General features: G+C 46.8%; 1 protein-coding gene across 2 annotated transcripts in view; it reads left to right on the top strand.

Moving 5' to 3' along the window:
* Positions 1–17,747, top strand: part of LOC144163097 (uncharacterized) — a 109,336-nt gene that overhangs the window by 79,486 nt on the left and 12,103 nt on the right. For both annotated transcript variants that reach the window (XM_077693899.1, XM_077693898.1), the window contains 7 exons: positions 2,361–2,450; positions 4,875–4,952; positions 5,276–5,314; positions 6,987–7,025; positions 7,116–7,163; positions 13,992–14,117; positions 16,237–16,440. In XM_077693899.1, the coding sequence (XP_077550025.1) occupies positions 2,361–2,450; positions 4,875–4,952; positions 5,276–5,314; positions 6,987–7,025; positions 7,116–7,163; positions 13,992–14,117; positions 16,237–16,440 (624 nt within the window). The remainder of the gene's footprint in view (positions 1–2,360; positions 2,451–4,874; positions 4,953–5,275; positions 5,315–6,986; positions 7,026–7,115; positions 7,164–13,991; positions 14,118–16,236; positions 16,441–17,747) is intronic.

Below are 17,747 nucleotides of genomic sequence, written 5' to 3'. Positions count from 1 at the left end.
CTTTTTCTTCGTTTAGTTTGGCAAGAAAACTGTTATGTCTGGCTACATTGCTGGCAGCTGGGTCGTTGGCGCAGCCAAGTCAAGCCAGGGCCAGTGGCTTTTTTTTTTTTTTTTTTTGTGCGACCAGCGGCATGAGCGGCAGGGTAGCTGATTTAGTGTCGGATAAATTAAGCGTAATTAACGCTGTCGAACACGGGCAAAAACAGGCCGACATGGGGAAAAACAGACCGTCAAAAACAAGGCCGCTGCCGATAAACGCGACTCCGGTGAGATTGAAAACAGCGGTATCGAATACACAAAGTGGTGCACCCGGAGGCGAGTCTGCCCTCGTTGTAATAAAAAACTCGGGTTCAGTGGAGTTTGGTCTTTATTATTCCCACGCATGCATCGTTCCCGTTCCGTTCGATGAAAAAGGGAAGAAATGCCTCAAGTAGGGGGGTGGGTTCCCATCCATTGTGTGCAATCTGCCGGTAACCATGCGCAAGCCCAACTGGTCTAACTTTCGATTTCACAGCTGTCCGTCATCAGATTATTTCATAACAGCTGTTTCAATGACCAGACTAAAATCGTTAAAAGTGTGGAAGCTGCCTTGGGGGAACGTCAGACGGCGATCCAATTTGTTTGACGAACGGTTTCGGGAAAACCTGCCTCTTCGTGAAGGGATTTAGAAAAGCCTAGCTAATTCTGATGGCCACGGCTGATGCTTTATAGCCGGTTAATAATTTTGCATAGTTATACTCTTGCTTCATGCGTCTTTACACGCTTGACGGCATGCACTAGGCCTTTTCCAAGGGGCGGTGCTAAGCTTTCGAAACGGTGTTAACGCGATTCTTTGCCCTCGCGCGAACACTGTGCAGAGGTGCTGCAGGCGTGTAGAAAGAACAAAGTGTATGTACTATGTATATGCAATATCGGTCAAAGTACCCACTTTAGGGCTCATACCTCCCCACCCCCGCACCCCCGTCGGATACTGCAGACTTCGGCTACAGCGGACGTTTTTTTCCGGATTAAGACGGTCCATTGTAATGGGCGTAGACTGTAAATGCTCCTGTGAAGGCACAGTTCACTTTCGTGTTTTACCGATTCCTATGAAAGAGGCATCAACCACATAGCTATCGCTTTTCTCTTGATTTGCACAGTTTTTGCCCCGAAAATTCCGTACTTGGAATAGTACCAGGTACCTATAAAAGCCATAGAGGCCCGATTTCAACAAAAAATTAACAATTTTTTCATAATTCCCCATTTCTTCGCTACGAGTAGTATTGCAGTGATGGAAAATTCTCGAGAGGTACATCCCAGCATGTAGTGCAGCTAGGAAGATCATTTCTTTTGCACTGTGAAGCTAAATGTTCCAATCATCCAATGAGGGAAGCAGATTTTGTATCTCGTGTTTTAGTAGTTGTTTAATTAGCATTATTTTTAATTGGCTAGATGGAGTACTTCAAACCTAGAAGTTAGAATTGATGTAAACTTGTATGGGATTGCAGAACAAAAAAACTGCTTCCCAGATTTCATTCTCCCCAACTTCTGGTACCTATTTCATGCCTTGCTGGTAATCTTTTTTTGAGTAGTTCTTTTCCTATTCTCATAAACAATCAAGGAAGATTCTTAATTAACTCAGAACCATATTACCTCACCTCAAAAGTAATTGGACATTTGAAATCATATAAAAAAACTGAACGAGCCCATGAAGTTTTATAAAATTTGTTTGGAAAGCAAGAAAAGAAAACTGTGGTTGATTCTTCTGTCATAGGAATCGGTAAAACACGAAAGTGAAATGTGCAGCGAAATGTGCAGCTGAGCATGATTTGCGGGTCGGCGGCTGTCGTGTGGGTGTGCTTGGCGAGCGACGTCCTGCTGGCGGGTCGCTTCAACAAAGGTGTACTAGCATCATTTCCGTGACGGATGTAACGCCAGTGAAATAGTGGGGTATTGCGGAAGAAAACACTTTCGTGGTAAAATATAAAACTCGAAAACGAACAACCCTAAGTATTACGTACTCTTTGGTTCTAAAGGTTGCTTCCCCGCAAGAAGACCCTGTGTGCAGGGGTGCACCCTTTACAGGCCGCTTGCTTCGTTGTACTGGCGTCACTTCCGTGACGGATATGACGTCAGCGAAGTCTTCGTGTATTCGGGAATAGAACTATTTCATGTTAAAAAGATCCTAAGACCAGTGGGCCCCCTTAGGGGACCCCGTTGGTACTAGCGGCACGCTGCCCAGAATGCGCGAGGATCATGGTGGCCTTCTTTCCTGCCATGATGGCTGCCTCTGTGGTGGTGGCTTCCAATGATGTGGGGTGGTCGGTGAGTGATCATTCAGTTGACAGTTCTGACGACACTTGGGACTTTTTCTGTTTCAGCTGGCAGCCTCCCAGCTGAGTGCGAACCAGCTGAGCGTTTCGGTTCGGCGACTCGCCTTTGAAAAGACGGCCCTGGAGAACAGCTGCAAGGTATGCCTGTCATTGTGATGAGCGCTAGGACTCGTGTAGATGAGCTTGAAGGCCGGCGAAAGCGTCTGCATTGCGCTTATCAGATATTCCCATCCTGTATAAACTGCCGAGGGATTTGATTGATTCGTGCAGCAACCGGTTTGTGGTGCTCTGCCGTCGGAACCAATCGGGAGGTGCGAACGAGTTTCGTGAAGTTTTCCAAAATTAGTCCTGGGGCCTGATGGCCCAGCCCTTTTACAGCAAAGCTGTATAACGGTTTCGTCTCCGTGGGCAAAAACTCCAAGGCCTAAGATGCCGAGCGCATGCATCAGGCTAATCGGGCATACAACATAGAGCTCGGAATTCATTAAAGGAAACCACAAAGCAAGCATCGCAACTGCATTATGGATGATAAGGCACTTGTGAGCAATGGGACCCCTCCCCTCAGTGTGTTCCTGGTAAAGATTATGTTTGCAGATTATGTTTGAAGGCTAGGTAGGACTGGTGTCACTGAATAGAGCAGTTCTTGCCCAAGATGCCGAGCGCATGGGTCAGGCTAGGCAGGACCCAGCGTTTGCCGCCAGAGAAGCCGAGTGTAGATAAGGTATTAGAGCGCCGCCACTGAGGCACACAAGTCAGCAACGGCGGCCATTTTGGTATTTGTCAGAGTTGCGAGATTGCCGCATCTACGGCCTCGCCGCTATAACTTCGACCGGGTGGTTTCTTAACAACACCAGTGAAGATGCAGCAGAACAGCATCTTTGGACACACATCTGCTCCTGAAATGCTGTTACACACGTCTTTTATTTGCGTTTGGAATGACGTCAGTTGCGCGCTGCCGCAGAGCAGTGAGGACCAGCTAAGCCTACCAGAGTTGACCGACAATTCACATAAGCAACAAAATGGCGGCGTCCATGAAACATTGCAATGTTAACAAATGTCACGTAATGAGAACTGACCAATGATCGAACAGTAGGAGAACAGAGTGCCGTACTCTGCACCCTTATGTAGTGACACTAGCCGAGCGCAAGCGACAAGCCTGCCGAGACTACGAGAGACATTTCATACCCTCCTCCATCACCATGTGTGTACTGGTTTACAACAGCTTTGCTGGACATCCACTTTCGCAGGGTGGGATGGCTAGCAATTTTTTTGTGTATGAAAACCATGTGTGCACTTCATAACTTCCTCTGAGCAGTGTTTTCAGCGCACTACTTTCACAGTTTGGCACTGCTGCATACTAGTTCTGATGTAGATTTATTCACTTATTTATATTATACTTTCCGTGGCCAAAGGCTCTACGGAAAGGAGTGTGGAGTTAAAGGGTAACAAATTTCGGTGAGCTACAATGTTGCAAGTGTTGCGAAATGTGGAGTATAAAAGTTACAAGGTCGAGGGGGCAGGAAGGTGGTTCCAGTGGCTGCGTATTCTTGGGATGAAGTCGCTGTGATGATTGGTTCGGCGAGATGGCACGCCTATGCTGAAACTATGATTGGAAGGAGGTGAAATGTATGAGGGGGAACTGAAAAGATGCTTCAAAAGAGAGGGTGTAGGGATCAAGTTGTAGTGAAAAAGAGAGTAGAGAGAGAGAAACTTTAGTGGAAAAAAGAAAGGTGAGAGGATTCACAACTAGTAGATCATTTAGATCATGGTTTCTCAAAGTGGGTTCCGCAGAACCTAGGGGTTCCGCAGGCCCCTCCTCGGGGTTCCGCGAGACACTGATCAATTTACCCTGGTTCCGCACTCACCAAGTAACTTAGATGGCGAAACCTAGGTGTGATCGATCTAAGGAACCTCCATTAATCGTGCCTGAGTGTCAGTAAGCACATCTCAGTGCATAACACAAAGGCGCGAACTGCGCAATAAATCCTGCCAGCAGCTTGTAGCCAGCCACACTCTGAAAATGGACCGCATGGTTAAACTATTGCATTTGAATCTCGGCCTTATATTACCCCCATGCGTATTACTTCTGTTTAGAGATAGGTGCCGCTAGCGTACGCGCTCCTGTGAAGTCGACAATCACGTGCAATAAATTCAAAAGCAAGCAAGCTTGCTTCCTTTTGAATTCATTGCACGTGAATGTATCGTGAACGGAATGAAAAATGGGGGGGAGGGGGGGTTCCTTGGCACTTAACGGAGCTTAGCAGGGTTCCCTGGGACCAACATGCTTGGGAACCCCTAATTTAGATTAATAGAGCGACTTCTTGAAGCTGTAGCAGTGAGCGAAAACATACAGAATATACGCTATTTATTACTTTCCTTGCTAATTCTTGTTACATATCCAAGCGAATAGGTGTGAGGATGGTTTGAGTCTTTTAAGCTACCTTTCAAGTTTCTTGGGACTTCTTCTCAGAAGTTTGCATAGTGAACGCATTCTCATGGAAAACGGAATTTCCTTTTTGTGTGAACATTGACGAGATGATTCTGCACTGTGGCTTTGTGTAGGAAAGAGAGAGCAAGTTGGTCGACATGCAGAAGAATCACAACGGTTTGGAAAAGCAAGTGGAGGAGCTTGAAAGAAAGGTGTGCTTCCCTTAAATCTTGTTATCTGCACTTTGTGTCCTAACGTAAGCAAGTGTGAGCGTGGGCAGCTGGGGCCCTGAAATTGTGATAGCATGGAATGTTTTTTTTTCTTGTAGTTCTTGCTCCTTCTTTGGGGTTCTATAAAATGGGGAATGCTACAAAGAGTTCAATAGGCATAATCCTGCTAGCAAATGTATTAACAGGCTTTGAGTGCATAGCTTTATAAACCAAATACATAATATGTGGGTCTTGTGCTCTTACAAAACTTGAGCCTCAAGACTGGACACAAATCAAGGTGATGTTTTATGTAATCTCTTCTACAGGTGGACGAAAAGGAACAACAAAGAGAGGAACTGATAAAGGTAGTCTTTTTGTACATCTTCACCAGGCCTGGTTGTGTAGTGGCCTCTTTTTAACAATGGGCATGCGAATATTGAATAGCAGCCCTCGATCAAATGCTTAATCATGAAAATCCTTGAAAAAAATTGAAGAATGCCAAGCGTTGTTTCTTGGGAAACCCCATTAAAACATCTGTAAAAAAGAATTCAAGATGCTCCTTGCTAAAAATCCTCCCTGTGTTCTATATTCAAAGCCAGGAATGCACCTTTTCATTTTACGATGGATACAGTTTGCTTCCCTTTATGCGCGGTTGCCTTGTAGGCTTACTCTCGAAGGCCTGTTTGGCAGGATCGCCTAACAGCCGCATATGGGGGGCTGTAATTCAGGGCCATTGCATTGAGGCATTTTCAGTGTGGCCAGCAGCCTATTGCTGCCGCGTCGAAGGGTCACGTGTACCGAGTCATTATTTTTGTAACCTGCGTGTTGATTCTGATGCACAAGCAGTGCAAAGAAACCGTGTGTTTAGCTCCCTTGCGAGGATATTCCTTGAATGCAGTGGTGACCTGGATGTACTGAAGCTTGGTTTAATGAACCAGTTGCGATTTAACAATTTTTGAAACAGTAATTTTTCGCGGTATTTTTGATTTAACAAAGTCTTTGCGAATTGCGTGTATGTACTACCAGGAGCCTTTTGGCAAGCCCATGTACCATATTTTCACGCGCATGCCCCGCATCCTAATATTGCGCCCACAGTGGGAAACAAAAGATACCCGCCATGTTATGTTATGCAACTTTTCAGTCCTCGTAAAACTCCACCGCACAATTACGTTGCGTTTAGTCAGAAGATTAATGCGCATACTAGTGGTCGTCAAACATCTTATTTTTATGTGCGCACAGGAAACAAGCTCTTGGTTTTGTTTTTTTTATAAGGGGGGACACTGGTCTTGAGGACATTTTTGTTATTTTTGAACCAATGTGCTTGAGAGTTACACACTAGTTGTATCTTGACATCCTGAGCACAAATATGCGGTCAGTTTTTGCCTGTATAGTCTAAGTTTAGAGTAATGTAACATGTTATGTCATTGCATTTCGGGCAATTTTTTAATTATCTACTTACGTATACTTGGATACTTTTTGTCCCTTTGTGCTCTAGAAGAACCAGGGAGTGCAGCTGTACCACAGCAGTAATTTTAGCACTGTTTCTGCAATTGCTGTAGACTTATTGAATGTCAGAACATTGATTGCCAATGTTTTTTGTAAAATGCACTGCATAAAATATTGTACTAGTATAAATAAATTCTATACTTATTGTGGTTTTATTGCACTGCTCAGTTCCTAAGCTTTCATATTCAGCCGAAATGATACGATAAGGACTTGTACATCCCAAGATATTGTACTCGACAGTTGGGGTCCTGTTAATACAAGGCATGAAGTCTGGAAACGCAGGTGAAAATGGCCATTTAGGCGACTTCGATTGGCGACAGCTTTGCAAATACTTATGGTACAGCTATGATATTTTGTGGGTGCATTCTTTGGGACCTATAAAATGCAAATAAAATTGACCCAGAAAATTCATTTTTGGTCATCAAGACTAGTGTCCCCCCTTGAAGGAAACGTTTGATCTTGGTTGTTTCTTGTGTGGTGATTGTGAGTGGCCCCTCTCCCAAGCTGCCCGTCTGCCTGCTTTCTTTGCAGAAGATCAACTTGCTGGAAGCTGAGGCAGCCTCACAAGAGGTAAGAGCCAAGAGGGGACATCTGCCAGATTGTGTCTTTGTGGTTGTGTGCTAGTTCACGCAAACGTTGCTCTCAACTTGTTACGTGCAGCGCATGGAGCGGACCAGCCGGGCATCGACGGCCTCGCTCATGAGGGAGGTAAGCCAAGTTGCCACTTTCCACCTCTTCTCTGTAGTGCTACCGTATTTGCACGATTCTAACGCACACCTTTTTTTATAAAGTTTGTGTGCGCATTACAATCGCAGACAAAAGCAAAATCGGGGTCACAGTGAAATCCAACTTAATCCAATCCAAAACAATCCACCACACGTGCGTAAATTTGGCGTACCTAAAATGTCTCCTTAAATTAAATGTCTTCTGCCAGGTACACTGCTTAAACGTGGTGCCATGTTTTTACATCTGCGTGGTAGCATCGGCAGAAAACGATATTTTTGAATATCCCTAATGTATTCCAACCTGTACGTTACAATCAGGGGTGCATTAGAACCATGCAAATACGGTAGGTTGAGCATAAAATCCATATCAGGGCTGAGCAGATACCGCGATACATGTGTTGGGCGCCTAAAATATAGTTACTAAGATACCCTTAAAGGGACCCCGAAAAGCTTTGTGAAGGTGGCAATCAAATGCATTCAGGTGGTAGAACACATAAGGGGGGATTTTTGAGCCAAGTGTGAGCCCCATACGTTGTACAGATAATTTGTGAACAATTTTTGAAGATCGCCTTTCTCAGCCGATGAGCGCGACGCCGCAGCGAGCCGACCGCGGGTGACGCAACGGCGACCGCGGGTGACGCAACGGCGATCGCTGCTGACGCAACGGCGAAGGCGCCCCCTGATTCGCCCAATCGCCGGCAAGGTCGGCCGCCGGCGGCGTCACTGCCATTGGCTTCCGCCTGCTCTTCCTCCTTCCTGCGCGATCCCGAGGCAAAGGCGGCAAAGGCGGGTCCGCAGTGATTGACGCGAGCCTAGGCGGAGGAATGTAGCTAGCTGCTTTGAAGGAGGCAGAGAGGGAGGAGGAGTCGATCGGCAAGTGGGGAGAGGTGCATTTAATTGCTTCTGGCGCAGCTAATACTGAATGTAGATCAATAATTCCAACGGCATTGCATCGCTATATTGGTGCTACGTGACAATACAGGCCTTTTGTAACTTTTACAGAAGGCTTTTCTGGGTCCCTTTAATTTAGATATAATGGGATATTTCAGAGATATTTTTGCAGGCACAGAAAAGAAGTATTCCGAAATACAGGTAAAAGATACAAATACAGATCCTGAAATGCTTTTTTTTATTTGGCGATCTCGTTCTCTAAGATGAATTTTTATGAAGTGTCCTGTATTTCAAAATTAATACATGCACAAAAGTGAATCACTTATACAATTGGATGTTGAAAATAATTACATAACTTCGCTCGCAACACAAGAAAGCATTAGTTGCACTTAAGCAAAAGCAGCTCATCAAACAACATTTACAGTGGAATCTCGGTCATGCGAATCTCAAGGGGCGGCAAAAATATTCGTATCATTCGAAAATTCGTATCATCAGAAAACGAGAAAAAATGGAAATGTGCCGCGCATGCGGCGGCAACATGGCGTCGGCTCTTGCCGTGAAGAGGGGCAGGTAGCTTCAGCGACCGCTTCTAACCTTTTGTTAAAATGCAGCTCAAGATGTAAACTAAATTGCTCATGCGGTAAAAAGGAGCTGACAGTGTTGGAGAAAACTGCACTATAAAATATCCGTGCCAAATATCCGCCGCGGAGGTGGCCCAGCCAGCTGCTGCGCGCGCTTTTAAATTGCCGCCCTAAAGAGCGCGCCTCCCCATTGGCGCAAGTCGGCAGGCTCCTCCCACTGCCGCGCATCATTTTCCGAGCGAGGTAGAATCTGACACAGGGGCGAAATCGTCGACACGGGCGTCAAAAGAATGCGCGCTCATCGCCGACGCGACGCACGCACACGAACAAGCGTGAACCGCATACGTGCGGGTCGGCGTTGCGCGTGCGTTCTGCGTCGGCGATTTCGCCCCTGCGTCAGATTCTACCTCGCTCGGAAAATGATGCGCGGCAGTGGGAGGAGCCTGCCGACTTGCGCCAATGGGGAGGCGCGCTCTTTAGGGCGGCAATTTAAAAGCGCTCCGGACAGCCCGCTGGCCCCGCCGGAAATGGTTAGGCTTACCACGGTGGCGGATATTTGATCGGCGCTTCCCCTAACCGCGCGGACGATGCTTTGTAGTGTTGTTTTCGCCCACATTATCAGCTCCTTTACTGTACAAGCGACTTCATTTGTTTCTTAAGTGGCATCTTAATAAGCGATCAGAAGCGGTCGGTCGAGCTACTCGCACCACTTCGCGGCTGGTGACGCCGCCATGTTGCCGCCGCGCGCAGCATGCGGGTGATGCGGGTGGTATTCGCGGCAACGTCAGCACGCCTGCGGCGTGTTTTCGCGAGCAGAAAACGCTCCATACGGTGCACGCTTCAACATAATCGACGCGCAAGTAGCGCAGGCAACACGGCAAGGCGACAACAGGATAGGTAGAGCGCGGGGCATAGACGGAAGCGAGGAATGCGGAGAAGGCAAAATGGCGAGGGTATTCGCGGTCAGAAATGAAGGAACGATTGATTGCTGCGGTTTATTCAAGAGGTATAATACAAAAAAAAAAGGAAGCTAGAGGCACCCGAGCTGCAGCCAGCGGAAATGAAAGGTACAGAGAGGAGAGATTGCAACGGGAGATAAAAGAAGGGAGGGAGAGGCGTCGAGAGGGCGAAACGTTCGGTTCGTTCGGAACAGCACCTCCCCACGAGGAGGATTACCGTCAACGGGGGGAACGCTTTTGTGCTCGCGCACAACCAAGGCCGCACGGCCGCTCCAACACTCCCGCCTCCCGTCCACGCCGCAGTCGTCTGCTCGCGCGTTCGTATCACCCGCACCGGAGTGATAAATGCGTACGGATCATCCGAATTTTTTTACATTGCACACAATGCATTTTGGCCGGGGAATTTCGAAAATTCGTATCACAACGAAATTCGTATCAACCGAATTCGCATCACCGAGATTCCACTGTAATTTATCTGAGCACCATGCTCGCAAACGAGAAAAGTCTCTTTACCACTGCAGAAGACCACAAGTTTGTGTTATAAGGAACAAAAACCGACTTCATGGCTGGAATGTCCTACAGCATGGCAAAATCCTTCTTAGGGTCGTCGAGGTACCACAAGACTTCCGCTCGAACAGGCATGTGCTCTGACCATCCTGATTTCGGGAAGTCTTCACATTCAAATTCCTAGAAGCCGTGGTTAATTGTTGCTGGTGACACTTAGTTGCACGAGTCCTTATGGTGCGGTCCGTAAGTTTCTGCAGCCCACAACAGCAAGCTTTCTTAATCTGCAGCTCTCACAACTTTGTATGAGGCTGACTGCAGTTTGAAGTATGGGTGCGAGCACGATGTAATTACTGCCTCTTCATTTCCCATCCTTAAGAGCCCAGCAAACCGCCTCTGCAAGCTATCACTGCCGCCCACACAAGGAAGCCAGGACATGTAAAACTGAGTGAGGGTATAGGAAAGCAGGTGGTACAGCTCCAACCAAACAAAAAAATGTGGTTGTCTTCTGCGCACAGAAAATAAATGTAACGAGATACTCGTATGTGCCAAAGTATCGTGATATATTCGATACCCTGTAAAAGTATTTCGCTACAGAGATGGGGATATATTTTTTAAATATGTTTCAATACTGAAATACACATACTGAAAAGTATATCTAGGATACTATCGCAATATCCTAGTGTTGCGATACTGCCCAGCCCTGCTCCATATGCTTTGCCTTATATAGCCCCATGATTCCCCTTAAGCGTGTTTCTAAGTTTTTAGCTGAGCTCAGATTTTTACGTCTCATTTTTTATTGTGCGTAGGCACAACCTGGCCCTCTATGCCGGCCACTTTTATTGCCTTTTAGTTCATCTCACTTTCATCCTTGCTGACAGATTTTAGTGTTTAGCCTTGCACCACTGTCATCAACTAACTTGTTTCGCACTCTTTGGCCATACTTGGCTCTGTGCCATCAAAAAAAAATCATCCTCATCATCACCATTTTGCCTTGTATTGCATGACAATCTGTTTTGCCGAATGTTGGCCACGAAGCATTTGAAGGGCCTCTGGTAAATCCTGCCTGGTATTTTCTAGCACCAGAATACTTGACTTGAGCATCTTTAGTTTGCCTGCAGTATTTTATGTTGTTGGCTTAGCTTATGACTTCAGAATTACCCACTGACCATGTTTTGGGCTTTAAAAGGTACCCTGCAGCACTTACCATCGACTACTCGGAATGTATTTTGGGGTAAAGTCTGTTGTCCCAGCAATCTCCTCCCCCGAGAATTATGAAAATCCATTCACCATCACCGAAACTACGCTCAATGAGGAATAGCGCATGTCTCCTCTCAATTCGGCGGTGGACAATGTGATGAAAGCTGCGCGTTCTCTCCCGGAGAGGGGGGCGGCTCGCGGCGTTTTCTCTTTGGCAGCCTTTGAGTTTTCTCCTTTTCTCCGCAACGTGAAGGGGTCTATTTCTGGTCTGGTGCCACAAAAAAGCCGGCATAACTGCCTGGTTGCAAGCACGCGCTCAGGCTGGTAGGGCGCTTATGAAGCAATAAACATTTGTTGTCGAGTGGTCTCGTTGAAAGGGGAGCACTGAGTTCATCACTCAAACTCTGCGCGCACTCAAAACACAAAAGAAACACCGAAAGTGAGCGTACAGGCTCAGGCGTAGAAGAGGTTGGTACACAGCTCCGACGACGGTGGATCGTCACAGGAAGTGCGAGAAATAAGCCGCAAAGTTGACCGGCGACAGCCACTAGGGCAACCATGGGCCACAGTGACGTCATTTAGGCCATGCCAGGGGTGCATTAGAAGGAGAATTGAAGAAAGCGCGGTTTGTTTTTCTGTGTCTTTTGCGGCGATTTGCACGCTCACCGCTTCACGTGCGCGTGTAATATTTGGCTCGCGTATTCCTGGCAGGGTAATATAAATATCTAAATGTCGCGCAGGTTTACTTGCACTTCTGAAAGAGTGTTGCAGGGTCCCTTTAAGGGAAAGTCCTTGACTTTTGTGGGGCTTCTGTGAAAGTACAGCGCACTTTTCTTTTCACCCAGCCCAGTGAATACCTGCATGTCTCATCTTCATCTGCTGCTTGCTGGGCCCAGCAGTCACAAAAAAAATAAATAAAAAAAGAAAAATAGCCATTGCAGTTACAACAGTTACAACGCCCGTTACAACGGTCCGTCTTAATCCGGAAAAAAACGTCCGCTGTAGCCGCAGTATCCGACAGGGGTTGGGGGGTGGGGTGGTATGAGCTCTGAAGTGGGTACTTTGACCGATATTGCATATACGTAGTACATACACTTTGTTCTTTATACGCTCCTGCAGCACCTCTGCACAGTGTTCGTGCGAGGGCAAAGAATTGCGTAAACACCGTTTCCAAAGCTTTGCACCGGCACTTGGAAAAGGCCTAGCACATGCGGTCAAGCCTGTAAAGACGCATCATAAGCTGAGCAAATAAAGCAAGAGTAAAACTAGGCGCAATTAATAACCGGCTATATAACATCAGCCGTGGCCATCAGAATTAGCTAGGCTTTTCTAAATCCCTTCACGAAGAGGCAGGTTTTCCCGAAACCGTTCGTCAAACAAATCGGATCGCCGCCTGACGTCCCCCCAAGGCAGCTTCCACATTTTTAACGATTTTAGTGTGGTCATTGAAACAGCTGTTATGAAATAATCTCATGACGGACAGCTGTGAAATCGAAAGTTAGACCAGTTGGGCTTGTGCACGGTTACCGGCAGATTGCACACAATGGATGGGAAGCAACCCCCTGTACTTGAGGCGTTTCTTCCCTTTTTCACCGAACGGAACGGGAACGATGCATGCATGGGAATAATAAAGACCAAACTCCACTGAACCCGAGTTTTTTATTACATAAAAAAAAACTGACGAGGGCAGACTCGCCTCCGGGTGCACCACTTTGCGTATTCGATAGCGCTGTTTTCAATCTCACCAAAGCCGCGTTTATCGGCAGCGGCCTTGTTCTTGACGGTCTGTTTTTGCCCATGTTCGACAGCGTTAATTACGCTTACGTAATTTATCCAACAGTGAAATCAGGTATCCTGCCGCTCATGCCGCTGGTCGCACACAAAAAAAAAAAGCCTCTGGCCCTGGCTTGACTTGGCTGCGCCAACGACCCAGCTGCCAGCAATGTAGCCAGACATAATAGTTTTCTTGCCAAACTAAACAAAGAAAAAGCATATTGGTTGCCGGCCCCACGGAAGTCCGCTATATATATTCAGTCGAAACAACTTTCGCCTAAAATTTAGTCTGTTGTAGCCGACAGTCTGCTCTAGCCGGGTTCGTTATGAGTGGAGTGGACTCCATTTAAAATGCACAGGGACCAGATAAACTAACAGAAATGGTTTGTTGTAACCGAAAGTCCGTTGTCGCCGGATCCGCTGTAACGAGCGTAGACTGTATACAGTCTAATCATGTACTAATCTTAATAACTACAAAACAACATATTCCTTCCTGTTATCAAGCCTGAAATTTCCAGCTTACACACCAGTAAAAGAAATCAATATGTAATCACCAGAGTAATTAAAGGAGGGAAGAATAGTTTGAGTTTGTCCGGCTGTAAGCAACAAAACTTCAAAGCCACCATCCATTGGTACCACTAGACATGAAAAAAATCGGTATCGAGTTTGGTTCCACGCAGTGTTTGACGCTCGTAATAGCGGAATCTCATCTCGGCAGCTTTAGATTATAGTGAACCGTAGCGTTTTTCAGGAATGGAACTTGTGTGTTGCTGCTCGCATTGTAGCGTTTGGGACGTGCCCCGAGCTTAGAGGTGCCTCCAACGGCCAGTGTGGGTGCACTGAGGCCAGCTGTGCCCCCTCCGTGCCTGACGGAAATCCACTTCTGTTGTTGGCCTGGTCCAGAACGAGCAGCTCAAGGCAGAGCTGTCGCGCCTCCAGGAGAGGGTCCGGGTCTCGGGTGGCGAGAAGGTGGGAGATGCCGGCGCGGTGGTGAAGCGTCCGTGCTACTGGCCGGCCGAAGACAAGAAGGCAAGTGCAAGGGGGACACAGGCGGGCATTGTGTTGAAAGTGAAAAAAAAAAAAAAGCTATGGAAACATCGCACTTTTCTGGCCTACTTGGATGAAAGGGTTTACCGTGCCATATTTGCATTTGCGAGAAAAGCACGCGGTCGCTGTACCGTATTTACTCCCATGATGATCGCACTAGCGTAATGATCGCACCCCTGAAATTTGTTGTCGAAGTTCAATTTTTTTTTTCAATTTCCAGCGCAATGAACGCACCCTGAACTAGCCGCAGCAATATGTCGTATGTGTGCCAAGTTGAGCTGATGATGGTCGTGCGTACCTGCGTTTCTTTCCCTTTCAAAGAGGACGTGGCTACTTTATTGCAGCAGACTTGCCGATATTAACGATATCGGCAAGCATTCATCAATATTTACGAGGGTCCCAGTGCAGTCGCTGACTTCGGGACCCTTGTCTGTAAACTTCCTTTGTAACTGTTTACTTTTGATGAATAAACTCCCCCCCCCCCCCCCCAAAAAAAAGAAACTTTCACTAAATGCAGATAATGTACTCACAACACAAAGAAAAAAACGCGCTCTGGTTGCTGAGTCAGCAGCCTTGTCTGATTTGATGTCCCGCACTGTGACAGTGGCAGCCACTTATTGGTTGAACTATTGTCACCTCGCAGCAAACTCGTTCCGGCACGTTTCGTAACTCATGAGAACGCTGCATTTTGCGTCACTTTGCAAAGCGGCTGCCGGTGGTGTCCGAAGTTTTAATTATGTTTTTATTTATTATTTTGAGTAGGTTATGAGGCCTATTGTAAACATTTTGGCCCACAACTTGTTTGCAATTCCTGTACTTAGAAATGTTTCATGAAAAATTTACCCTGTGTAATAAACGGCCCCCTAAATTTGCATCAAATTTTCTGAAAAAAAAGTGCCATCATTACGCGAGTAAATACAGTATGCATAGAGTGCATGCAGTTGGATTCCTGGTTTTTTGTACTCGCCTGCTCCTCGTCTGAAATGAAAATGTTGGTCCGCCCATACGGCCGTGTAAGCACAGAGCTGTGGTGACCAATCAGAAATGTGTGTGACAACGTTAAGCCACTACTTACATTTTCTGTAAATGACACTGTGATGGGCACATCTTGCAGTTGGTACTGTTTGGAATATCTTTTTATGGCTGACATTTCTGCTCAATTCTTGGGTTGATAGTGTTTCTGCATACTTGCTGTGTTCGTAGTGTTTCATACATACATGTTGAAGGCAGGACCTCATGTCTCTGATCTGCATGGTCATGTGAGACTGCACTTTTGCTTTGCACTAAGTCAGATGTTTGTTTCCCAGTTGCAACACAAGGTCAATTCAATCAGGAACTCTGCGTTGGTTTCAGTTGTTCAGTGGCACATTGCTCACTAAGTCGAAGGTGATACTGCCCTCGTTATAACTAATGCCAGCTTTAACAATGTGATTAATGATTAGCATAATGATGAAAACACAGCACACAGAAACACAATGGAAGACAAGAAAGTTACTAACAGGGATGCCTACTAACAATTGAATGAATTTTATTGCCTGCAATGAAATTCATTAAGTTCAAAATGCACAATAAAACTGAGAACGCATTTGTCTCCTCCTTGTCTTCCATTCTGTTCCTGTGCGCTGTTTTTTTTTATCATGATTGTGAACCAACTAGCCCGTCTTTACACCTTATTAGCGCAATGGTTTGTGTGCCAGCCACATGGACCAAGGAAACTGACTGAATCTCTTATTGCTTACACCTGTTCAAATAATCCAAGGTTGGCGTGTGTTGTGTTCTGGAACCACTACCCGCCGCGGTGGCTCAGTGGCTAAGGCATTGTGCTTCTGAGCACAAGGACGCGGGTTCGATTCCCCACCGCGGCGGCCTCTTTTCTGGTGGAGGCGGAAAGCAAGAACACCCGTGTGTAGGAGATTTCGGCACACATTAGAGATCCCCTGGTGGTCGAAATTAATCCGGAGTTTTCCTCTACGGTGCGCCTCATTGCCTGTGTTGCGTCGGCACGTTAAACCCTACAATCAATCAATCAATCAATCAATCAATCAATCTTCTTGAACCACAGCCATGTGAAAGCCAGTTTTTTGTCCTTTGTCCTGGTCAGACTGGTGCCCAGCGCAAGCCTGCACCCAAGCCTGCACCCAAGCCTGCGCCTCGGCGGCCAGAGGCAGTGGAGTTGTTCACACCCGACGGTTCACCCATTTCCCCTGGGTCCAGCAGGCCAGTGGCCACCTGTGTTGCCCCACCCGTGCCACCTTCCACTTACCTGCCAGCAGCGGCCAGTGATGAGAGCTCCGTTGACGATTCGGTGGGTGCCCTTGTGTGGTTAAAGGGTCCGTGGAGTCTACATATGTACAAGTGTGGTTTGTCAAAGAGACTGCTTTGTCTTGATAACAATTTTATTGCAAAATGCAAAGAAACATCAAACCCCGCAATAACGAAATCTCACGAGTACAAAATTCCCACGGCAAGGAAATATTTTCTGATCCCCGGCAAACGTCCTTAGACGCCCGTCTATTTCATATCTTGCGGCAACAAAATGTTTTCGGGAAGGGATCCCGTGTTAATGAAATTCGCTGCACGTCCGGTTGGGATTTTATTTGCCCGTTTGATGCTAACAGTGTCCAAAAAGTCTTCAAATGCATTTTTTTTCATACTCAGAGTGCATGAACTTGTGCCACAGCACGCTTGCATGGCCGCCGCCATGTTTGTTTACAAAAAGACCGTGCAGCAGGCGGCCGTGGGGCCAACCTCGCGGTGACACTACCAGGGGGCGACACATGGTGACTCACGGCATGGCCGCGCGGCTTTGGCTTGGGCTACGCTAGCTCGCTGCTGCTAACAGCATGCGTGCAGCGATCGGCACTTTTGCTCGAGCCCAAAAGTGGAAGGCTTTATCGCTACAAGATAAGGTCTAAGTCAGCGGCCCAAATGGAGGAATGGAGGATAGCGCTGACGAGAAGCGCCTGAAGCTTGCTCAACCATTTTGAAAAGCAAGGGCGTCACTCTTTGATGGCGCACGTGCGCAAAACAAAACACTGACGACTGTGGCCTGTCTGGACATCAACAAAGCAGTGCTTACTCAGTTGTGTGAACAGCATTGAAGCAACGAGGCGGCACTGTCTGGAAAATTTCATCATCAGAAGAAGCTGGACTTCGCTTGCATGCTCGGACATACTTGGTGCTGGGGGCCAAGGAGAAAAATGTGCAGAGAAGGCAAACCTGTGCAATGTTTCGGATGCGTTTGACGCAATCCCGTTGTTCTTAAATGCTAAGGGGACACGCGGGTCGAAAAAACGCGATTTTTTCGAAATATAACAATTTTTTGTTTTCTCTTGCATTAGCATCTTTGACTATCCTTCTTTCATGGGTAAAAAAATGAAAACGGAATACGAATGATAACTTAGTGAAAAATGTGTCTGAATGACTCGCGGTGACCCAAGAAATCGCGCAATGAAGCCGAATTTCGGCCAGGTTTGAGAATTTATTCCAACGGCAGCGTGGCTCGCCGCCATTTCGGTCACTTGAGAGGTAGAACAAGCCTTCTTCTCTCGATTGAGCCGCTCGCCAGCTTCGTATCTCCGCGTAAAAAAAAATTTTAAAAATGTTTCTTCC

The sequence above is a fragment of the Haemaphysalis longicornis genome, unplaced genomic scaffold (genome assembly GCF_048455015.1).
Source record: "Haemaphysalis longicornis isolate Haplotype H1 unplaced genomic scaffold, Haemaphysalis longicornis Haplotype H1 scaffold_12, whole genome shotgun sequence".
NCBI classification, from domain to species: Eukaryota; Metazoa; Arthropoda; class Arachnida; order Ixodida; family Ixodidae; genus Haemaphysalis; species Haemaphysalis longicornis.
Note: the sequence above shows the minus strand (reverse complement) of the source record. Positions and strands in the feature narration are given on the sequence as shown.